At 36.6% G+C, this 24,929-nt stretch overlaps 5 protein-coding genes across 8 annotated transcripts in view; 3 read left to right on the forward strand and 2 right to left on the reverse strand.

The window, feature by feature from the left end:
- Positions 1-24,929, reverse strand: part of LOC133835560 (uncharacterized) — a 60,172-nt gene that overhangs the window by 1,818 nt on the left and 33,425 nt on the right. The gene's annotated exons all lie outside the window — the stretch shown is intronic.
- Positions 186-4,387, forward strand: LOC133835555 (CLK4-associating serine/arginine rich protein). Of its 4 annotated transcripts, none has more exons than XR_009893597.1 (6): positions 186-406; positions 496-2,457; positions 2,589-2,635; positions 3,182-3,266; positions 3,360-3,465; positions 3,547-3,568. XR_009893597.1 is itself a non-coding variant. In XM_062265544.1 (6 exons), exons 1-6 carry the CDS (start codon positions 210-212, stop codon positions 4,136-4,138), a joined length of 3,018 nt encoding a protein of 1,005 aa, XP_062121528.1. In that variant the 5' UTR covers positions 186-209; the 3' UTR covers positions 4,139-4,387. The 4 variants fall into 4 exon arrangements, 1 of the variants encoding a protein (XP_062121528.1); XR_009893596.1 differs by having other exon boundaries at positions 2,589-2,668; positions 3,547-3,567; XR_009893598.1 differs by having other exon boundaries at positions 2,589-2,623; positions 3,547-3,567.
- Positions 5,655-6,320, forward strand: LOC133837124 (bolA-like protein DDB_G0274169). Its single transcript, XM_062267787.1, has 2 exons — positions 5,655-5,924; positions 5,980-6,320. Exons 1-2 carry the CDS (start codon positions 5,655-5,657, stop codon positions 6,136-6,138), a joined length of 429 nt encoding a protein of 142 aa, XP_062123771.1. The 3' UTR covers positions 6,139-6,320.
- On the reverse strand, positions 5,824-7,981 carry LOC133837123 (protoporphyrinogen oxidase). Its single transcript, XM_062267786.1, has one exon. It carries the CDS (start codon positions 7,899-7,901, stop codon positions 6,468-6,470), a length of 1,434 nt encoding a protein of 477 aa, XP_062123770.1. The 5' UTR covers positions 7,902-7,981; the 3' UTR covers positions 5,824-6,467.
- Positions 19,748-24,929, forward strand: part of LOC133835554 (calcium-activated potassium channel slowpoke) — a 44,680-nt gene continuing 39,498 nt past the window's right edge. The window contains 5 exon segments of the mRNA XM_062265543.1: positions 19,748-20,086; positions 21,598-21,756; positions 21,888-21,999; positions 22,333-22,484; positions 22,829-22,996. Coding sequence (XP_062121527.1) covers positions 19,751-20,086; positions 21,598-21,756; positions 21,888-21,999; positions 22,333-22,484; positions 22,829-22,996 — 927 coding nt within the window. The 5' untranslated portion in view covers positions 19,748-19,750.

A 24,929-nucleotide genomic window follows, 5' to 3' on the forward strand; every position in this document is an offset into this window, starting at 1 on the left:
TTCCGGTTCAGGGCGTCGTTTCCGCGCGTTTCTCAACACTGACTTCATGTTATAGAGACGAAATGGAAACGAGCCGAGCTATTGAAAAACAGATTAATTTTGCCGGCCCAACGTGTGTGACTCTGTTTCAGTTTCTCTTGCTGTTTCGGTTTCTGTTACTGTGAAAAACTATCTTCGCATTTGGTGGTTTTAATTTTTCATGGATAATTATGTGGCACGAGGCTCGCAAGCAGGAACGACGCATTCGCGGCCTCATCGTCGACTATCGAAAGCGTGCTGAGCGTCGCCAATACTTCTATGATAAGATCCAAGCCGATCCAACACAATTCCTGCAACTGCATGGCCGGCGAAGCAAAATCTATCTTGATCCAGCTGTGGCGGCCGCCGGGGATGGCGATGCAATCATGCAAGTGATATTGAATGCACAAATAATAAACTGACCATACATTATAATTGTAATTGAAGTAAACTAATAAATTCTCTGTGACTTTGCAGTGTTCCTTGGCAGGGACAGCAGGATAATCTCATCGATCGCTTTGATGTGCGCGCCCATCTAGACTATATTGCACCTGTTGTCAAAGGGGGTGGCAATGCAGACGCAGACGCTGATGCATGTTTAACAGCCGAGGAGCGTCAATTGAACTATGAACGCTATCGGATCCTGGCCCAGAACGATTTCCTTAATGTTAGCGAGGACAAGTTCCTGCATCAATTATATCTAGAGGAGCAGTTTGGCGCCAACGCCCAACTCGAGACTGAGCGCAATTTGAACAAGAAGAAACAAAAGAGTAGTAGCAGCGGTGGTGGCGCCACTATAGGTTACTCCTACGACGATGTAAGTGATGCGGTAGCCACAGTTGCCATTGGTCCGCAGCCCTTTGGCACAGCAGCTGGAGCTGCTGCAGTGGCAGCCACAAGTGGCGCTGTCACCACTATAGCTAGCGTTGCGGCTGGAGAAAAACTAGGAGAGAATTCAGATGAATCGGACTCAGACATAGACATGGATGTGTCTATAGATATTAGCAAACTTGACACGACGCAAGCGCACGAGCTGAACGCCTGTGGTCGCAACTATGGCATGAAAAGCAACGATTTCTTCTCGCATCTCACCAAGGATGCCGATGAAGCGGACGCGCTGCGCATCGCTCGCGAGGAGGAACAGGAGAAGATGCTGTTGAGTGGTCGGAAATCGCGGAGGGAGCGACGAGCGCAAAAGGAACGTCGCATTGCCAATCGACCTTTTAGTCCACCGAGTTATGCGGCCAAAGAGGATCAAGGCAAGAATAAGGCCAAGGATGAAGACTCGGAGTCGCGTTCACCATCGCCAGCTGAAGGTGGTGGTGAAAAGATCACGTATATAACCTCATTCGGGGGAGAGGACGAGATGCAGCCGCATTCGAAGATCACTATCAATATAACCAAGCCCGGCCAGACGTTGGGCGAATCATGCATTAATGCCAGCAATGTTGGAGCAGCTGCTTCTGTGTCCTATGCACAGAAGGTCAAAGACAACTTGGACAAACTGAAGTTAATGAACGACACTGCAAAATGCAGTGGACGCAATCGACGCTCTTCGCAAAGTAAATCGCGCAGTCCCACTCGACATCGACGTCCAAATCAACGTCGTAGCTACCATCGTCGCAGCCGCAGTCGCACTCGCAGCCGGCGAAGATCTCGATACTACGCCAAATTACGCTCCCATTCCCGTTCACGTTCTCGTTCACACTCTCGATCGCGCACACGCTCGAGTTCCCGTCAACGATACGCCTCACGTAGTCCCAGTTATAAAAGATCGCGAAAGCGCTATTCTTATTCCTCGCGTAGCTCGAGCGGTAGCTCTTATGCAGCAAATCGAAGGCGACGAACCCGTTCTCGCTCCCATTCCCGGTCTCGCACACGTTCGCGCTCGCGTTCTTGTTCCAGCCGACGGTATCGCGCACAATTGAATGCTAAGCAAACTGCAACGTCGCCTGCCGCCCAAAAAACAATATGCCTTAGTACCATAACCACGACGACGTTGACATCAACGGCTACAGCTACAGTTTCGGCTGCTGCTGCGCCTTCGCTGCCTATTAGGCAGCAACAACTGCAGTTGCATCAAAAAGCAATTAACCAATCACTATCATCATTAGCATCAGCATCAACAGTGCCTATGATCAGCTACCCGCTGCCAACTAGAGTCCTCAATATGACAACGACATCAAATAGTCAGAAAGCTGCATTTGCAGATGTGCAGCATCCAGCAGTTACGGAGCCACCTCCTCCTCCACTTAAACGATACTATGGACGCAAGCGCGGTAACGACACATCATCTTCGTCGGCCGAAAGCAGCGAGGCAAGCGGTGCCGAGGATGCTGAGGCATCGACTGTCAAGCAACAACAACACTCAAGCAAATCTCTATTGCGCAACCGAGATCGAGATCATGATGACTCCGACGAGTTGGACTTGGATACTGCGTAAGTGAAGGCAACAGCCTTGTGGTAAAGTTGAGGACCAGCAAAGCAGAGAAAGCTATTTTTGATTATCCCTCGCTAAGTTTTGCATTGCGATTGATTTGACTGACAAATTAATTTATTGTATTTTCCAGTTCGGAGCGTTCGCAGCCGTTGTCATCCAGCACGGGTAATCAAACAGGCAAATATAGTTCTGCTACCGAAACCAAAGTCAGTAAGCAAAGCCAAAGTGTCTCATTGCCTCAATTAACTGGAGTACACCACAAAATTTCATGCCTCTTAATTGTCGAAATCAATGTGAATCAAACTCAATATCCTTCGATGGCTATTAAAATAACGGTTTACTTATCCTGGATAATTTTACAACCATTATGTGATAGTTAGATTCATCAATAAGATAAATATATGCAAATAGTTCCGAGATAGTTTGACAAATTACAATGAACATGTACATTCAATTTACCAACGACATTTCATAAAATATTGATATTAAAGAATCTAAAAAAGAACAAGAAAAAAGCAGACTGACATATTCATGACGAACGCAGAGTAACTTGTAGTTGAGCATCTTTCAATAATTATCTTATATCGAATTTTCGAGATGTCAATTTATTTCTTTTAATTTTTACGCTATGACACTTTCGACTATTAAAAAAAAACTGACTCCAACACCACCTACACTTTTGGAATTCTTGATAACTAAATAATAAACAAGTAACTTTTACAGGGATCTGGCTCATTAGCTGTTACTGGAAGACCCAATCTACGAGAGCGTCTCAAGCGCAAGATGCAAAATCTGCTCAACAGGCAATGTAAGCCAGCGAGAAGTGTAGTGTGGAGTTCAAAAATACAAGCAAAAACGTGTAAACGATGAGCTGTGACTAAAATTCATTCTTATTTTGCAGATAAGGCTGATAAAAGGGCAGAGATTGAGAAAACAGAACGGGAGCGACAGCTGCAGCAGGAGCGTGAGGATGAGATGCGAGAATTAGCCCTAAAGTTGAGGCGCAGGTGAGTAATCAGTTGTGAGTGGCTTAGTTGCTGTTTCGTGTTTTGCTTTTTTTCGGCCCTCTCACATCTCTTTATTCACAGGCGCCGTGAACTGCGACATAAGTATGGAACTCCCTCCAGTGGCAAGCTTTCAGATAGTGAGGTAGAGTCTGGAGGCTCGGAGGTACCAAGTCGCTTAGCCACATCATCCTTGCATCGTAGTAGATTGCGTAGTCACAGTCACAGTCGCAGTGTAAGTCCCAGTCTCAATCAGAGTCATAGTCGGAATCGGAACCAGCGATCACGTTCCCGCAGCAGCATAAACCGAACGCAACGAAAACGGAGATCTCGCAGCCGAAGCCGTAATCGAAGACAATGCTCGCGTTCGCGCAGTAGACGTAGCGCTAGTCGGATCGAACGAAAAAGACGATCACATAGTCGGCGACGAAGCGGAAGCCGAGATCGCAGACCCTCCCGAAGCCGGCGCAGTCAATCTCAATCAAGGCGACGTCGAATACGTGAACGAAGCATGGAGAAGATGCGCGAACGGGAACGATATAGACAACAGCAGTACGATCGCTCCTACGCCAGTCGAGAGAAAGAACCTCATGGAAGTAGCTTTAGTGGTGGAGGGAATCGAGGGCGTGTAGTTATATCTGCACCTCCTAAGCTAAAGAAGCTGGTTGATTATTAGTGTGATCAGCGAATTCCTATTAAGGAATGTAAAGATGCAAGACGCTGTACTCTCCCCAACTGCTGTTTAATTGTTCTAGACATACTATTTTTCTATTAAAAACATGTTCTCTTACAGCTTTTTCGCACAAAAGCCTATTGCATTAAAGATTTAAAATACAGTACAGTGTATTACTCTGTTGGATTAAATTATACCATAAACGTTTTATTACAAAATAAATCAGAAGCTCATGATGGGTCTTGAAAATAATCAATACCAGTAAATCTATCGATGTTATTGCCGTACAGTCAGAGTGGAGCTGAATGAAGATTAACTCTAGAAACCTATAACAAAATATTTAGGGCAAATTAAATTAAAAAAGTTCAATATGCAATATGACTGAAAAATCCCAAGACCTCTTCGCAACTTGATGACGAATGACCTTGTTCTTGTAGGAACATACATAGTAATGTCATCCACGAACGCTAACAATTCACAATATTGTGTCTAAACTGAGCAGGTCATTTGTGAAAACACGTGGTTAAAAACTATTTAAAATACATTTTTGGGTTCTTTAGATTTTATTGGTAATCCGATTTGGTAAAACAAAAATTATAAATAATTATGGCTAACTGAGCTAATGTATTTAGAGTTAATACATAGAGTCCAGTACTGCACAATCAAATTACAATTTTAAATATATAAAAAAAAAATAAATAGAAAACATATATTTTTATTTATATATATATATTTTAAGTGAAAACATTATTTAATACTTCTCTTATATGCTGTTTAGACTAAGCTGCATCATAGAAATTTCCGTTAAGTAGAATCTTCCGCCGCATCATTCCATAAGCTCTGTGTGTAAGAGAAAGATGGCTAATGGATCTGCATCGCTGATCATTCAGCATTGCTGAATCAGCAATGATTTTAAAAAGGTATTTTGGCTAGTATTTGGGTATATTTATCTTAAAAGTGCGATATCGATGCCAATCAGCTGGTTATTTAACTTGCAAATTTTGGCGACTTAAAATTATTTTGAAATTCTTCAAAATATATAAATCAAAAGAAATAGACAGAGGCATACAAAATGTTTAAGAAAAACCGGCAATATCAATTTGGACACTTTGTATAGAAATATGATAGTTGCAGACCGAGTTGCTTATTATGATGTTAAATGTAAATTAGTAGTCAATTAAATAAAATGTAAATATACTTTTACTTTTTCAATGCCCTAAGTGGCGCACAATTTAATAAATTGCTTATTTTTGGTTGATTTGTTTGTATTGCTTTTATTATTTTACTTCTTCCTGCCTGAGTTTGTTTACATTTTCACAGCTGTTCGAGTGATGCAGTTTTTGTGTGAACACTTCATCATTGAAGCAGATGTACTTCGTCTAAATATGCTATCGATATGCTATCTTAAAATTTGATTATCGATGACGGAAATAATAGTCGATAATCGATACCACTTCAGAGCCGGCTGTCACTTTGTTTATGTAATTGTAATCAGCTGAGAGCAGATTTTTGGAAAAATATGTTTGGTGTTAGTTTTCGTCATTTGGCTAGAGTTTCTGGAAGAAGCGGCACATCAATTAGCAAATATTCGATAGCAAAAATGTCACAGGAAAAACAGCAGTATCCACCCATAGAGACGGCCATGAGGAAAGCATTAACAACAGAGTTGAAGCCTCTGTTTTTAGACGTTTCAAATGAATCGCCAATGCATAACACTCCGAAGCAGGCCGAATCTCATTTTCGAGTGCTTGTTGTGTCCGACAAATTTAACGATTTGACGCTGATCAAGGTGAGCTTTCTAAATGAGTCTTAATGTAGTAATTTGCAAATGCAATTTTTTGCAGCGCCATAGATTAGTTAACGATACAATAAAGAAAGCGCTTGAGGCAGCGGGATTCGAGTTTATGCACGCTCTGTCCATCGAGGCAAAGACACCAAAGCAATGGCAGCCCGATCATGAACCGGAGAAGAGTCCCCCCTGTCTGGGTGGATTTGATAAATGAACGATTTAAAAATACATTATTGTATATAAAAATAATTAGCAAGTTTGCTAAAATTATGATTAAACGCGACAAGTTTACCTGTAGCCCCAAAGCCCTCGTTGAAATACTTGCTACGGTTTATGTCTCAATTGAGCTTACAGAAGAAATATACGCTGAACGTTTTGTTCTCGGAATAATTATAATTTCAAATTTGTAAGAGTTGGAATCCGGCCTTAGTCTCGTAAACTAAAAAAATTTGTATCTTCATTGCTCTTATTGCCTGGACATCACCAGTCAGATATACATGCAGATTGCTTATAAGCCTTAAGCCTGCAACCACTAATTTACTTTTAGATTTCCAGCAAGTTGTCTACTTGATTGCGCGCAGACAAAATAACATCGTTGATGCCTACGCCATCGTATGCTGCTCCACACAGCGACAATGGCAACTTATAGCTTTTAATGTAATCCCTGATGCCCTGCACGCGTCGCTTGTGACCCACGGTATACTGAGGAATGCACTTGTGCAACGTGTGCACCCGACTGAACTTTGGATCCTCCATAATGCCCAATATGCGGCACACTTGCTGCTGCGCCACGTCCCGCAATTCCTTCTGGCTTGGAGGCGGTTGCTGTCCAAACCATTTATCGAACCAGTGCCCACCCATCATTACGGTGATCACCGTGTTTCCAGCCATGTCGAAGCAGCAGCTGTCGAATATTATGCCCAACACAGGCAAATTCTCCACGGGCGGCACCAGCAGACCAAACCCATTGTGCTTCAACAATTGATCATTGTCGTACTGTAAGTTGACTACGACGACATCTACGTAAGGAATGCTTAATAGTTGAGCCGACAGCGATGGATGCTGCGCCTTCGTCAGCTGCGCTAATTGGTAAGCGGGCAGTGAGCTGACCACATGCGAAACTGGCACATCTGTATCTTTGAAGCTCATTACTGCTTTGTCAGCACCATTGAAGCGCAGATTTTGACATTTGCTGTTTAACTGGATATTCACATTGCGCTCTGTCAGATACTTGCGTAGGCTGCGCGGCAATTGTTCCAGACCATCCTCCAGACTATACATGGCCCATTTCTCTTTGCAAGCTCGTTTGTATAAGTTGGACTCGACTTGAATTTTGTCTTTTAGGGCATTATATTTATCATTGAAGCGCGAGTACAAAAGACCCTTTAGAACGCCGCCATACTTTTGTTCGTGCTCGAAAATGGATTCCATGAGGAATCGTACACTTATCTCCCGTGCGTCGCCAGCACAAATACCACAAATCATTGGACTAATAGCATAGTCGGCTATCTCTTTACCAAATCTTCTTTGTACGAAGCTGTAAATGGACTCATCCTGGTTTTTGGCCACTACACTGTCGGCTGTGGTCAAGTCGTGGATGAGTGCTCTGTACAGTGGCTTCGAAAACGGAGGCACGACGCTAACTAAGCCCCTTGGACTGTTTGGCAGCATACAGATCTGATTCTTGGCATAAAGCATTCGATTCCTGGCAGACACATGACTGCTGGGTATCGGTTTAATTGGCAGTTGCAGCTCCTCCACCAGCTCCAATGTATTGGCACCTGGCAATCCTTTGGGCCGTATGGTCCGTGGTCCGGATTCGAAAAAAAATCCCTGGTTCTTATGCCATTCTGACCGAATCCATCCACCGACTCGCGGCGAGGCCTCGTAAATTGTGAGTGGTTTGCCAAATCTGCGTAGTATATAATATCCGGCTGATAAGCCACTGATACCGCCACCAAGAACGGCTGTTTTCATCGTGAAAATTATATGTTGATATTACGTGCGCGACATCAAAACTAATTGTTGCCAGGGTCGCCTAAGGAATTAACAGATGAACCTAATAGCAACTAGCTAGTGGCGGACACGTATCGATGCCACAATCGATGTATCGATTTCTTAAGTTAGGTATCAAAGTTATAACAAATTATTAATTATTAAAAATATTAGTCCCTTCGATAATTTTTTTTAAACCAAGTTGGAACATTTTTTTAATGTTGATATATACCAAGTTTCGAAAGTTATTGATAATTTCCATTAAGTAGAACCTTACCCATCATCGTTCCCTACGTGACTGTGTGTAAGAAAGGGATGGCTAATGGGCCGCATTATCAATGATGCGAAAATAATTTTTTTTTAGTATAATTATATTTATTTTGATATCTACGGAAATCGGCTGATTATATTCTATTTTGACCTAGTGAATCTGCTTCAATGATGCAGTTTTTTGATGCAAGTGCTTACATTAAAACTGCATCACGCGAACAGCTGTTTAGGGGTGAAAAGTAAACAAACCCAGACAGGAAGAAAGCAATAGAAACAAACCAACCGAAAAAATTACAATTCAATAAATTATACGGCACAGAGGGCATTCAAAAAGTAAAAGTATACATAAGTTTTATTTAGAATTCGTCAAATGCCTCTATTTCGACCTATTTTACATTATAATAAGCAACTTGCTCTGCAACGATCATATTTCTATACAAAGTGGCCAAATGATCGTATTGTCGATTTTTATTAAACATTTTCGGTCTATTTCCTTTAATTTTTTTTTACTTTGTTTTTAGGATATGCAAAATAATCTTAAGGCGCCAAAATTTGCAAGTGAAATAGCCATCAATATCGCACTATTTCGATAAATATAATACAAAATATTAAAAAAAAACCGCGAAAAGGATCAATTCGGCCACTTTGTATAGAAGTAAGAAATTTGCAGAGTGAGTTGCTTATTATAATGTAAAACAGAAAGAAGGAGAGACAATGAATAATAAATAAAATATGTATATATGTATGTACTTCTACTTTTTGAATGCCTTCAGTGGCGCATAATTTATTAAATGGTTCTTTTTTTTGTTGATTTGTTTCTTTTGCTTTTGATATGCTTTTTTTTCCTGGCTGAGTTTGTTTACTTTTCACCCTTAAACAGTTCTTTGTGTGATGCAGTTTTGGTGTATGCAGTTGCATCATAGAATTGCATCATTGAAGCGGATGCACTAGGTCTAAATAGAGTTTAAAAAGCATATTATCTTGGAAATTGCTTTGGAAATGTTCTTCATTTTAAATGTGATATTCCAAATTGCGAAGGGCATCTACTATTGACTTCCGATTCCGCACGATTCCGATTGTTAAACTCATTGTCTCACCATTGCCATTAATTTGAAACCATTGGGGATTTGAAATAATTACTAAAGGTAGGTACAATTATAGGTTTAATTGCCGTATACATAATGCGTAGTTAAAAAAATGTATTGTAGCGGATTGCCCGTTAAGTGAGGTCAATGGTATTTCTGCTTTGAATTTTATTTAATGGTGTTTTGGTCCTCAATGTGACTCATTACCATATAATTATATGGTATTCTATTTAAATGCGTTAGGTGTGGACGGCAAAATATTAAAAAATAAAATTGAAAACAACATACTAAATTTGAAATTAATTTAATTAGTTATATTATAAAGCTTGCGGTCTTCTGACTGAAATAAACGAAAAGATTCCTAAAGCAATAATAATTATTGGATAATATAACGTAATGATTATTATTTGAGTTTTATTTTTTGCTTAAATATCCAGCATATGTAATAAGGACAGAAACTATGTATATATATGTATGTAGGTACATATTTAGTACCTATATAATGTTTTAATTCCCTTTTTATTTAAGAATGTCCACATAGTATTTATATTTTAAGGTTCTTCATTGAAAGCTAAATTGAATTAAAGTTTTTCTCGTTTTAGATGTGTAAAGGTTTTAGCTTATCGTAGCATAAATATTAAGTATACGCTACGTGGACGGAACGTTCAGATTTCAAAGCACATGCTTTCAATTGCATGCATGCACATACTTATATTCGCCAAGCATTTTGGCGCCAGTTTTAAGCTCTGGCTCCCATGTCAGGCCCCCAGCACTCCGAAAAAGCTCAACGACGAGCCTGAGCTGCATGGTGCTACGATTCGACCGATTTCGCAACGCGCAGAATTGTATGCGCTGCTGACGAGGAAGGTTGGTTCCTTTGACTACTCGCGTCGTGTGCCTGTATGAAAAGTAAAAAAAAGTTCCTTTAAAATATATATAGATGTACATACATGTTATAACGTGAAAGTGAAAAATTTTCTAACTGCGTAGTCAATAAAAAAAGAATCGCTAGCAAGATGTTGAATTCATATTGAATACGTGAATAGTTATTGTTTTGTAGCAAAAATGTTGTTGATTGATACATAGGCGATATAAATTCTGTATTCGTTTGCTAGTTTGTAAGTGAAACAAAAAAACAGGAAGATGAAAAATGAGTATTTGGTGTGCTACATATATACATATTTGTATAGAGAAAATTTAATTAAAATGTAACAAAAGAATGAAAGATATGTGTGTTTGCGCGTAATCGAAAATCTAATATAATGTGAAATATAATCAATAAAGAAAATCTACTAGAAAATATAACAATATATATCCAACGGTGACTGTGAAAACAACAAAACGAGTATATATTTAACAAAATTTTATTATTAGACTATGCTGCAAATTAAATTTTCCATATGTACATATGTATATAAGGAGCCAGCCCGACTTTAGCGCAGGAAAAAGAACATTCATTGGACACTTACATACATATATACGCTCTCACATACATGTACAGACACAATGGTACATACCCACTGCACTACTTTCAGGTTGAATCTCACAAAACGAGCGCTCAAATGTTCTGAATGTCGAACGACAAAGCCAAGCGAAAGGACACGATGTTAAAGTCGTTGGGCAGCCGAAGATATAGTTGTATCGTTTACAGTTGTTATTGCTACTTTGCTAATACAACTGCTATTGCCTTTGCTATTGCTATTTCTGTTGCCGAGTGAGCTAAGCTCCCTACTCTTGATCTCTACTCTAGCTTCGTACACTTCGTTGACATCGTCATCGCTATCGCCACAGCCGTCGTCATCGTCAATGTAATTTTTGTTGTTTTCCTCTCTTGGTCCTTCGTGTTGGCTTACGTCGACCGCGTTTGTCGTTGTATATGTGTGTCAGTCAGTTTTATATATGCTAGACATTTGCATGTGTGTGTGAGTCGTGACCGTGTGCGTGTGTATATTGCAATGTCGGGCATCAGATACCTACAAAGAAATTAAGCTCATAAGAGTTCAATGCGCGCTTGGCGAGTCAGCCAGTATGTTTACATGTTGGTACTGGCAACACTGCCAAATTTAAAAGAGAAAATGAATACAATAATAAATTTCTAGTTCCTGTTCAAATAATATTGACTGAAGATGTACGTATTTATATATCCTGTGATTAAAACAGTGAGAATTAAGTCACATCAGTGAATTGTCTGTGAGTGTGTCCATCATGTCATAAGAAAGTGTATTTGTATACCTCTACGTATGTAAGTTTGTATGTGTGTGCGTGTGTGTGTGTGACTGTGTGTTGAGGATACGAAACTAAAAAGTAGGGCAGTGTGTTTCCCTTTCAAACATAGGCTGCATCAGCTCATGAAAGCGTTCATTGCCTCGTACATGCTTCATGCGCGCGATTCGAATTCGTTTCCTGCACGTCCATTGCCCTGCTGCTGACATATGTAAATGTAAATGGGATGGATGCCTTTGCCGCTTTATCAGTCTTTCGGTATAGCCACACACTAAAGTTGATAACAATTTGTGTTTACAATAAATTCACTCGTATAATAATATAGACATCACAAATCGCACGAATAGATGATATTGAATTTTATAAAGTGCGTTTGCTTAACATAATACAGTGCGGATTCTTAACATACATTTCAGTGTGCCTTTAAAATTGATAGATAAAATGTAACATATGCATAAACGAGTATTCGGACTACTTCTAAAGCGCCTGCGTCAATATTGCGAGTGAGAGTGAGAATAAATGTGTGTGGGAAAGTTCACAAGAGAGAAAGTACGACACCGAATAAGCTTGTCAGTAATGAGAGCACGTTGCAAAAAGTCGACGCTCAGCTGCTGATTTTACTTTGCATTTGCTTCGCGTCTTTATTTATTTATTTACTATTCATATTGAACTTCTCACTGCCGTTGTTAAATTACTTACTATACTCTTAGTTGTCGTGGGCAACAGGAAATTAATAGGACAACATTTTGTAATAGCAATAAATAATAACTTTTCAAATTTTATATATTTTACGCAAGTGCATAAATATAAACATTAAAAACTTTTATGGAAGTAAGCAAGAAAAGTGTTAGCATCGTTTTCAATGCAAATTTATTGATCAAAATCAATTCTAATCAAGAAACGCACAATGTCTTTTAAAACGGAATGCTAAAAAGAGACATTAATAACAAATTGCAACAAAAATACAAAATTTATTAATGAACATAAAAATCTGATAAGTTGTATACGGTGAAATAAGAAAGAAAGGAAGCACGGATAAAAATTGTATTACAACTGCAAAGAACGGAGGTGTAAAAAAAATATCAATAGAATTTCCATAAATAAATAATAATTAGCAATAAATATTAACTGCAATAATTCTACAACAAATCGTCTACACTTTGATGTGCGATTTGAGCGTGTGAATGTTGGCAGCCCTGGAGCCGTGCCTCGGTGGTTTAGCCTGTACTAGGTGAGTAAGTCTATATTCCTAAGTGAGGTTAACTGACCCCATTTTGTATTCCCCCTTACATATTATCTTCATACATTCAACGTATATAGTACATCAAGATAAGACCACTTTCCCGTCTTGTGGTTCACACACAATTTTCAAGAAGTAAATATGAACACGGACCCAAAAATATTGATTACGGTTGTTATTTTAACGGCAACTCGAAAAGAAATAGACCAAAACAGAAACATAGTACTTGCACTACTTGAAACTGATACTGAAAACTGAAACTGAACACTTAGCATGGCCAGCTGGTGTCCAAATTGTCATGAACTGCCACCGTTTTATCCACCCATCTCTCCAAAGGTAAAGCCACATTTTAAAATAAATGTTTTAATGCTTCTTGTGCTGAAGCTAGCAATACAAGTACTGGCTATAGATGTGCAATAAGTCTTCAATCGATTTATCATTTCCGAAGGCATCATCATTTATTCATTTGCTCGCTACTGCTAGTATTGAGAATTAAGTTTTTCTTTTGTTGTTTTTTTTTATCAACAATGTTTGTCTATGTATTCGTATGTAACCATGCCTCAAATACAGACAACAGCTCTAATAAGCTGGAGATTGCTTTCTGTATACTTATTCGCCTCTAGTGGCAACAACAGCAACACCAACAGCAGCAGTTCGCAAGACCTCTGAAAAAGTGGAACAAACAAACACTCACACACAGGTGTACAAAAGAATATCCAAGTCCAATGTAAGCCCTTTGGCCTTGGTCATGTCGAGACGGTCAGCAATCAGCGTGCCAAGTACTAACCATAAATTGCTCAAAATGTCGAAGGGTATTTGTCAGTGCGTTGCTTGTCACTTGCCATTTGTCTCTCTCTCTCTCTCTCTCTTACGGTCTCTCTCTGTCTTTCTTTCTCGTTCTCGCTATCTTGGTTCTTCCCAATTTCTTTGTTGTTCTACTAGATTTTGACAGACATGTGTCAACTTATCTTGCCATGAACAAGCCGATGCCTTAAAATCAATAGTTCGCAATGTAAATTATTACTACATGGCCGTTGTCGTGTGACTTCATCCGGTTGATTGCCAACCGCACATTTTGCCCCCGCTGAAACGACAAATTAAGCTTAGTTCATTGATTATGCATTATTTATTTTAATATGTATCATTGTGTCGTTTAGTTCAACAGAGTTAGTCACGCTGTATCGACTGTATAGTGTACGGCTGTTTGAATGTGAGCCTACTAGTAAATAGTTGTAACAATCACCGTTAGAACGTTACCAAACACAGTTATTTTTGTGAAAATCCATGAATTTAAATGAATTTTATTTCACTTACATAATTATTCAAAGTATTTCATAAACGTGCTCGTAGGCAAATGTTCAAATTCTAAATAATATACCTGATACCCAATGTGAAAGCCTTTTTATATAAGTATTTTTAAGAATATCTAAATACGCTACAGTTTAGTTTTCTTTAGTTTAGTAATATGCATACATAAAACCACTCTAAAAGTTAAAACGGATTCGTCCACGATTTAAAGCATAATTCTGTATTATTGATTGCAGATAACACGATTTGCGTGTAGCAAACATTTCCATTCAGCACATTGTTATCATATACTTCTTCCCTATTGGGACCAGGTATACATACTAGTATTTTGTATCCTACAGCCTGCGAAGTTAATTTAACAGGCGGAAACGATAATATTCGATCCTAAGAACTACAAATTTTCAGACAGTATGTGTAAGTGGGTGAATCTAATAGTCAGAATAAGAAACACGAAATTATACTCTACTTTGCGAATATAGTAGTCCATGTATTTAATTTCAGAAAATATAACGTTCCACCGCATCATGTCATAGTCGGCTGTGTGTAAGAAATAATTCAAAAGAGTGTTCGTATCCTGACTGTGGGATAATTTTGAATATTAGCAAAACAGTGCGATATTATTCTTAACATTCTGCAAAAATACTAAAATATACCTAAGAGTTTATTTTAGCTTTATTGAAGAAAGTGCGATATCAATGAAAGTCAGTTTACATTTTTATACTTCGTACCCATATGGCAGAATGGTATTATAACTTCATGCCTGTAGTGAATGTATATAACTGACCCCATAAAGTATATATATTCTTGATCAGCGTCGTCTGTCTGTCTATCATACATACGAACAGTCTCACGTCCATTTCCGCCCCCGCAAATTGAAAATATTGAATAACAAGTGTAATTTTAAAGCTAAAGTGATACGGACACACAATAAAAACCATAATATTTATGACTCCTGAAAATTTGGATGCGATTAGATGAAAATTGTAAAAGTTATTCAGGAAATACTTTTGTATGACTGCTTGGCTGACAATCTGGTGTACTTTTAATGTACTATATCAATATATAAAATAAAGCATTTTGAATATTTTTTAATCTTGGAGTATATGAATTTGGTATATTTTAATACCGCATTGTCTTGGTCTTATTCAAAATGGGCAGCGGGTATCTCACAGTCGAGCACACTTTAAATTTCTTTCTTGTTTTTAGTTGATTTGTTTGTAATAGCTTTAATATTATTCTTCCTGAGTTTGTTTACTTTTGCAGCAATAGCTTTAGGGGCTATAAGAATCTTGTTACTTTGGTGTATGAACTCGCATAATAAAACCGCATCACTTAAGCAGGTGCTCTAGGTGTAAATACGAAATTGGGTTTGAATTAAATTGAGATTTTGTAGTTGAATATTTTCGATTAAGGGACTCTCACCTATTTTATATCAAGGTTTCGACATTTCGTTAGTATTTTTGGGGTCAATTATGTAGAAAGTAAATATTATCATTATTATTATGCGCAAATCATTAAAATGTGCCTTGGAGCAAAGAATGATTGATTTGAACTAGTCTAGCTACTAATTCTCATTTGACAATCACAAAATACAATCTTAAGAGACTTTGAGCGTCAATAAAACTGCAGTCATAGTGATTATTTACTTTCCGCATGAACAAACATCTATGTATGCATATATTCCGTTTAGGCTCTTTATTTATATATTAACTGATAACGCATCAATAAGATTGTGAGACGTAACAAGTACAGCAGCTTATAAAAATTAATCAAAGTTTCAATAACATTAATCCATTTGTTTTTCGAATGAATTTCTTGAGGATTTTTTCTTACGGAGGTTTATTTAAAAGTATTCCCAAGATAATAAACATTTTATTGATACACTTTATTTAATCTTAAATCTATTTTATATAATTAAACAATTTTTGTTTTATATAACAAAATTTCAGTTTAATGGATTTTTCTTTAACAAGAAGCTAGTTAGTTGGGTTAGTTAAATACACAACAGTTAAGTTGCTCCTTTTATCGACTTTTTAAAAATTTTGTAATATCGTTCAGACTGTCGAATTCTTAAATTACAAGCTGGACATTATTTATCTAGTAACTGATAATTGCATAAAATGTCTATGCGCGATTACTTATTGCGTTTTTGTGAATACAAATAAGAGCGAATGCTACAGTCAGGTGGGCTCAACTGTGACATACCAGCTACCCATTTTCAATAAAACCATATTCTAAAAATATATTCAATTAATATACCTAAAATACTAAAATACACCACAGGCTATATTTGGTATATCGGTGTAGTGCTACATTCAAAATATGCAGTAGGCTACCAAATATTTCAGATTGTCAGCCTAAGCAACTATAACCCCATTGCAGTATATCGTATTGGCTCTTGATGTTGATCAAGAATATATATACTTTAGTTACATTCATTTGCTGCACGCACAAAGTTATAATACCCTCTTACCTATAGGCTATAAATATGCGCATATAAAAATGTATCGTAAAATGGGTTCATACATAATTTCTGGAAAATTTAAAAAAATTTCACTACTGCCCTTCAAGACATTTATCATAATATAAATAAAGTTTTATGATATTCAAAAACCACTAAATAAATTTAAATCATACATAAAAGTTTGCTTACCTTTTATAAACCCAAAACTACGATTATATAATGTGTACAAAATTCATTTAACACTTATTTCCCATTATGAGTATTGATTACAATTGAAATTCCTAGAATACTATTAGAAAACTGGTTAGATGACTGATCAAAACAAAATAGCATTCTGTTAATATCGTCATTGTCGTAATGCTCATTGCCAGACGTTTTCAGAAATTCGCAAAATTTGCATAACATATCCGACAGTTTGAAAAATGTGTATTCACAAATTTGTATTTGATAAGAAATAAAATTGTATTTCATAATGATAAAATTAGTCGAGTTAAGTGCATAACACAAGCTCAAGCAATATGAGAAATTGTGGCCAGCGGAAAAATATACTCAGTTTAAACAACACAAGCTCAAATATACAAAGAGGGGGATGTTCTGCTACATACTTAGGCCTCGTAACGGATAGCAATGCTCCGCCGGAAATAACAAACAAAACGCGTAAATTATGAAACGACAGCTAACTTGCAACATGGCGTGACAAGGGCGAGTTAAGCTAAGTTAACTTGGCGCTCGCCGCGCGGCGAAAGAGGCAAAAGCGGGCAGTCGCTAAAAGTTCGACGAGCACCAGGTCACACAGAAGTAAATGCCTTTGTGTGAGAATGTGTGTGTGTGTGTGTGTTTGTGTGTGTCAGTCTGTCTGTGTAAGTGGGCCTATAGCATCGAGCTGCAGAACAAGAGAGCTAATAATTAATTTATTAATGTTTGCCCCTTCTGTCGTTCTTATTGTAATAATAATTCACTCTTGGCAACTCACGAACACATTCAGCTACGTATGCACACATATTCGAATACATACATATGTATGTACACATTTACAAATGGTTCTCATCTGTTCATTTAGGGATTAACCGTTAACGATGAAAACCAAAAATTGAATATAGTCTTGTTATAATTTAAACCTCACATTCGACGGTAAAATGTGTGCTTAAACAATCCTAAGTCTTAAATAAATGTAGAAAAATCTTTAGCGAAATGTACGAAATATGCACATAATTCGCCCTATTGTAGTGAACGATAGTGCGCGTCTGTTGTTGATCAAGGTGTATACTTTCTTTTTACAATAATTAATTTCAAACTTGTCTCCTGCCCTGACAATTCTCGCGGTTAAGCAGTTGCAGAAAAAACAAATACGATACAGTTGAGTGTGCTCGACTGTGGGAGACAACCTACCCATTTTTGATAGATGCAAAATTTTCCGGTATTTATTTTAAAATATACCGAAATAATATACCACAAAAGTAATAAAATAAACTAAAATAGGCTATTTTAGGTTTTGATACAGTACTATATTGAAAATATACCAAAATGTGCCTAATATACCAGATTGCCAGCCAAAGCAGCTAAGACCCCTAGTAATCGCAATCAAATTTTCTGGAATAATAAAGACCATAGTTATTATAGACACACCAACATGGCTATATCGTCTCGGCTATTTATGCTGATCAAGAATATGTATACTTTATAGGGTTGGAGATGCCTCTTTCTGCTGTTACAAACATTTCCTGCCGGCACAAACTTATAATACCCTTCTACCCTATGGGTAGCGGGTATAAAAATAGTTCTCGCTGCCTTTCTCATGCACATGCTACTAGCGTCAGGAGATAGCATGCTGGCCGGTTGACAAGCCTTCGGTCTTAGTTGGGACTCTTCGTAATCGTAGCGCTTTTATACGTTTTTTTTTATTCAATTTCAGTTTGCGCGGGACAGTTGGGCTGTTCGTTCGTTCGGTGCCTCCATTTTGTTCAGTGCGTGTGACTGTGATGTGATGTGGGTGAAAGACACAAATGCAAGTGTATAATATAAAAAATACACACATACTATATGTAGATATATGTATGTACATATTTTGCATATATACGAAATATACGAAAGTGTGCAAGCAGTGATTCATTAAGTACGTTGGCCTCAACAGAAAAGCGTGCACATCTTTATAAACCACACATATTTAACTTGTAAAATGAATAATAATAATAATTTATTAAAAAATTGTGTCTAATTAAACGGGTTTGAAGTTTGCCCTTTGGGCCATATTGCTCAATATTTGTATAAAGTGCTTCTAAATAATTGTAGATTGTCGTATGCCGACCAATGCTGACATCTTGAGTAAATCGTCGTCGCATTCTGTGTTCTTTTCTGCGTTTGAGTGTGTATGATCATTGTGCGTGTCGCCTACATTGCGAGATCACTTTAAAAATAAAAGATTTGTTTTGCTGCTATTTTTAAAGGCTTGCCAAGTTTTCGTACCGTATCGTTCCGTTCCGTTCTGTACCGTTCCGCTCCGATCCGTTTCGTTTCGTTCTGTTCCGTTCGCTGTCGTTGTTGTCGTTGTCGAGGTGCTGTGTTGGTGGCGTCATTGGCCAATTGGCCATGTTCAAAGTTGTCTGGGGCTCATATGCACTTGAAGTATAGCGAGTATTGTCAGTGTCAGCATCAAAGCGAGCAAAAACATCAGCTACAGCGTCAATATCAACATAAATACCAAGCCCCAACGTCAACCCGAGCTGAGCTAATCCGATAATCATATTCATAGATTAGTACATTGCACATATAATTAACAAGTATATATAGAAGTCTGGCGAAATGTAAGCAACTAAAATGGCAAGCGGTTTGATCGGCGCAAATATTACCGACATGCCAAATGTAAGCATTGATTAAAGTAATCCATTTCAGTTCTACAAATTTGTTAAAATTAATATATGAACCCAGTTTCTAACAAACTTATTTCCGTTTACTGCGTTATACGTGCGTTTTGTCACACGAGGCATTAAGGCATTCTTGAAAATGTCAAATGTGACGTACATTTGTGTAATATATCGCCAGATTCATGTTTTGTTTGTACTTGTAATTGCCGTTCTGTCCTAAGATTTGTGTGTCGCCATAAATATATTTTTAGTACTAATAAATACTATACATATGTTACGTATGTTAATGCTACTGCTAATTGATATTATGCTTCTGCTCACAATATATAATATAATATGTATCTTTTTTTTACTATTTTATTGTACACATATTGCAGGGGATGTCGGGGTGTGATCAAAGCACTGTCGAATCATTGGCCGATGATCCAACAGATTCACCATTCGATGCCGATGATTGTCTCAAAGTTCGTAAATATTGGTGCTTTCTGCTATCCAGCATATTCACATTCCTTGCTGGGCTGCTCATTGTGCTGCTATGGCGGGCTTTTGCCTTCGTCTGCTGCCGCAAGGAGCCGGACCTGGGACCCAACGATCCCAAACAAAAAGAGCAGAAGGCGTCACGCAACAAACAGGAGTTCGAGGGAACCTTTATGACAGAAGCAAAAGACTGGGCTGGGGAGCTTATCTCGGGTCAAACAACAACTGGACGAATTTTGGTAAGTTTTTCTTGGTTCATATGTTCACATATTTCACGTGTATCCATATCAACGCCACAAAGAACACCAAAAATATCTCAAAGACAATCTGTGCAGATAAATTTTATGTTTTCATATTGTTATGTTTATACGCATCATCTATAATAATAATTATAGCCCATAGAATTTCAGACTCATCTTAGGGCATATCTCTGGGATAGACAAAAATAAGTAAAGAGTATCTCGTATTCGAGAAAACTTTTATCTTTTGTATTTGTTTATTGTAGCTTTAGTAACTGCATGGGGGAAAAATGACTTGCGTGTAAAGTATAGCATTTGGACTTTATTGTGTCACATTGGGTTGCTGTTGGTTGCATGTCAACAACGCAAGCTACCAAATTTAGTATTTCCATATACTACAAGTATACTACATACTGAAATTAGAATTGATTTACTGGCCTCAGAAAGCGGCTGCCTTTGGTGTTTTTAATGTGTGTACGTATACGTATGTATATGATATATTAGGTTGCTTAAAACCTTATAAGCAAAAACCTTTTTTCTGCTGATAACTATATGATAAGGAACCAACATAAAGAATGCAGGTATTATATTTTAATATTATGCATTTGGCAGCGTAGAAAGCCATCAATTAAATTTGAATCACTGTTTTGTCAAGGGATTTTGTTAGATGTACAAGATTATAGTTAGAAATGGCCGATTATTTTGTATATATGTATGTATCTTTAGTAAAATTTGTAAAACCATGAGGTATGGGTTCATTTAAATGTTGTGTAAACAGAAATATTATTTATTGCTATTTTTATTTTCTCAAAAAATTGTTATACATTTTTGTATTCCTAACATTACATGATAAAATTCGTTAAACAATCAATTGTAAAAGGCACTGTTAGCTTCACTAACAAGAGACTAATTAGTGAAGATCAAATGGATAATTGCTTGCACTATTTGAATCGTTAGGTTATTGTACTTGTTTTTTTTTTTTTAATACATATAGTATGTTAATTACATATGTATATTTCTCCTTGCTTTTGGTTTTCTTACAAATTACGGATACAACTTGGTTTTAGTGGATAGATAAAGATATTATAGGTTAGTAATAAAATAACATATCGTTTGCATAATTTTATTCGCGGCACTTTGAAGAGTTAGATATGGAGGATATTACAAATAAATGACAAAGCCTGACGCTTTTCGCCATTTTGAAAATGATTAGAAGTATAAAAAACACTTTGAATATTAGTAGTTTTCCCTGCAATGATTTCAAAATACATAATTATTTTTAAAATTTGGACAGATAGATCTTTAACTTTACGGAATAAAGGTTTGATTCTTGAATCATAAACTTTAATTTTGGATAGACTTAAATATTTCGCACTTTTAAAAAAACTGTTTTAGTATTCTATAAGGACTTTTAGGTATATTATGAAAATAAAAACATAAATTGAAAAGTTTTCGTAATAACTAAGTCCAGTTGTTAATTGTTAATAATTGTTTTTATTTTTAATTTTCAGGTCGTACTCGTATTTATACTCAGCATTGCCTCTCTCATTATATATTTCGTTGACGCATCTAGCGAAGAAGTCGAAAGATGCCAAAAATGGAGTAATAACATTACTCAACAGATCGATCTCGCATTCAATATCTTTTTTATGGTTTACTTTTTTATACGAGTAAGTTGCACTGCGGCTCATTCGCATATCATTTATTTATTTAGTGAAAATGCAATTGGCTAAACCTTTTCTGTTTAATCTGTTACAACTTCTGTTTTACAAATTCTTTTCCATTAACAACTTTATTACAGTTCATAGCGGCGTCCGATAAGCTTTGGTTTATGTTAGAAATGTACAGTTTTGTAGATTATTTTACAATACCCCCGTCCTTCGTATCAATATATTTAGATCGAACTTGGATCGGTAAGAACAAAAATTACTTACAAAAAATATTACAATATTGCTCAAAATGTTTTTTTTTTTACAAAGTTATGCATACAAATCGGTTACAAGAATAAATATTCCGCGTCTTCTTCATGCTCTACTCACATATATATTCTTTTTTGCAAACTTTTTAAATAAACAAATATGTCGCGATCGATTTGTATGCATGCAATGTGCATTACTCTACATACATGCACGTATACATATACAAATGTATATGCATTCGTATGCATACGTATTTGTGTGTATGTGTATGATATGTTTGAATTAGCCCCCAGAATTATATATCATGAATGTATGTATCATAAACAGGTCTTCGATTTCTTCGAGCGCTACGTCTCATGACTGTTCCAGATATTTTACAATATTTAAACGTACTAAAAACATCGAGCTCAATTCGCTTGGCTCAACTAGTATCCATTTTTATATCCGTGTGGTTAACAGCAGCGGGCATTATACATCTGGTATGTAAACACACACACACATCCTTATACACCCAACGACTCAATACACTTACATGTATATGTATATGTACATACCCTTTCCCATCCTTTGTATAAACATACGAGTAGTCATCTATGTATGTATGCGTGGCGCGCATCTTCCAGAAGACTTTGTGACAAATTGCAGCATGTGCTGGAAGCCAGATTTTCTTTAACGTAAACGCTATGTTGAAATTTGTTACAAAGCATACTCGTACATAATTGGAAGATTCGCGTGGCGTTTTTTCTAATTTTTAATAGCCAATGGGATGCTGATGCGTGTTTTTTGCAATTATAAATTGCGATTGCATTTACTTAAAATTTAGCTGGAAAACTCTGGCGATCCGCTGGATTTTAATAATGCTCATCGTTTATCCTATTGGACCTGTGTCTATTTCCTAATTGTGACCATGTCAACGGTAGGATATGGTGACGTCTACTGTGAGACTGTCTTGGGAAGAACATTTCTGGTGTTCTTTCTGCTCGTCGGCTTGGTAAGTTAAATATCTTGCAAAGTAATACTAAAACCATAAACCATAAATATACAGTTTGCATCAAACTTTAAGCTTTATTTTAGTTGTATCCAACAAGAGAATATTTCCTTTCTCTGTCTCTCCATCACGCGCGCGCGCTTTTCTTTCTTGTCGTCTAGTCCCATTGGGCTTAGGTCAAAGAAACAGTGGGGTTCGCAGTGCTGATATGTGTGAATGATTACATTGTGGTTGTTTACCAAATTTACCTAGAACAGTAATGCTCAAAATTAGCTTCTTCTTATTCACTTCTTGTTTACAAAGTATCGAAGTATATTCCTAAAAACCCCCAACCAAGTAGCCAAAATACCGAGAGTAGCATTTACTATAACAATTAACTTAAACCTTCATTCATTCAAACAGTTTTACTTCTACTACGTTCTAGAAATATACTACATACTTACAAACTACAGTTGGATTAATACCATATGGACTTATACTATAAATTTAGTACTATTTAATTCATTTAATGTTATCAAATTGTATTTATGAAATGTGCTATATTTATGTAAATACATACATAGATCGACATTATAACGCTGCACTCTTTTGATTATTCATTATATCTTAAAGTTTAATTTGAGACTCAGCTTTGGTTTACGTACTCGTTCATCCACGTTTAATTATCTTCATGCGTCTCAAATTGCAGTTATCTATTGTCACTCGACGTATTTGAAATATTCTAATTATGCACAAACAGAGCCATCTACTACATCTACTTACTTACTCGAGCAGCAGCAGCTGGTAGATGAATCATTTTCTTCATTTACTTTTCTTATGAATCAAAAAGAATTGCATGCGAAGTTATCGATTTTTTTAATGTGTAACTTTATCGATTTGCCTTTGATTTTGTATTTAAAATAATTTGTAGACAAGACATCGAAACAGACACCGACATCGAAACCGATATCGACTCCACAGAGACACTGACTGTGGGAAATTATGATAAAAATATAACATAGCAGGCTTTTAAAGCAGTTGGGGTATATTCGATATTTGAATAGTATTTTCGGCCATAAATGTTCAATGTTGTTTTTTTTTTTGCATGAACTAATTCTGACTGCCACAAATTTGATTTAAGTGTAAGAAAACAAATTGTAATTGCTTTTAAGAAAGTGCTTATATACATACATACATACGTACTGTATATACACACACAGATCGTATTAGCGCCCTCTGGTGTGATTGACTAGAAGTTCCGTTGCTCTGATAATTCAAGAACTTGTCGGCAGTAATTTCTAAGATTTCATTTAAAATAAAATAATATGTAATTATTAACAATTATAGATAAAATTTGTTAATTTTGGTATATCTTCGTGTATATGAAATATTTTAGGCAATGTTTGCCAGCAGTATACCGGAAATAATTGAACTCGTCGGTAGTGGCAATAAATATGGCGGTGAACTCAAAAGAGAACACGGAAAGAGGTAGTCTATAACATTCCAAATAAAGTATTAAATGTAATAAATTACATAACATCATATATATATATATATATCTAAAAATACCTCAATATAACCAATGGTACTAAAATACCAATTAAACAATATAATCATTTGATGAAATGAAGATCTCAAATATCCTTAGCGTACTCTCTGAGCTAAATCGAGCTTTTACGTGTAGAAAACTGTCAGATGTCAAAAGTAAAATAATTTTTTTAATTTTTTTGTTTAGTTTTCCAACGATTCAAACATTTTTACTAATCTCATTTACTGATCCAGTAAATGCATACTCCTATTGAGAATTTATTTGAATCCGAAGGTGCAGGTGTTTCAAATTCTGTGCATTTTCATTCTCAACCACTTTTTGTACAAATACAATAATGTAACGATTTATTATCTGCAATAGTGTTGAATATTTACTTTTAAACTTAATAATCAAATTACACATTTACTT

The sequence above is a fragment of the Drosophila sulfurigaster genome, chromosome 2R (genome assembly GCF_023558435.1).
Source record: "Drosophila sulfurigaster albostrigata strain 15112-1811.04 chromosome 2R, ASM2355843v2, whole genome shotgun sequence".
Classification (NCBI taxonomy): Eukaryota; Metazoa; Arthropoda; class Insecta; order Diptera; family Drosophilidae; genus Drosophila; species Drosophila sulfurigaster.

Bases quoted from the DNA above. Each gene is read 5' to 3' on its own strand.
- LOC133835555 (XM_062265544.1), top strand. From the start codon at position 210: ATGTGGCACGAGGCTCGCAAGCAGGAACGACGCATTCGCGGCCTCATC. The intron at 407-495 runs GCAAGTGATATT...GTGACTTTGCAG, and splicing joins GGGGATGGCGATGCAATCAT to TGTTCCTTGGCAGGGACAGC. The intron at 2,458-2,588 runs GTAAGTGAAGGC...TGTATTTTCCAG, and splicing joins GAGTTGGACTTGGATACTGC to TTCGGAGCGTTCGCAGCCGT.
- LOC133837124 (XM_062267787.1), top strand. From the start codon at position 5,655: ATGTTTGGTGTTAGTTTTCGTCATTTGGCTAGAGTTTCTGGAAGAAGC. The intron at 5,925-5,979 runs GTGAGCTTTCTA...AATTTTTTGCAG, and splicing joins ACGATTTGACGCTGATCAAG to CGCCATAGATTAGTTAACGA.
- LOC133837123 (XM_062267786.1), bottom strand. From the start codon at position 7,901: ATGAAAACAGCCGTTCTTGGTGGCGGTATCAGTGGCTTATCAGCCGGA.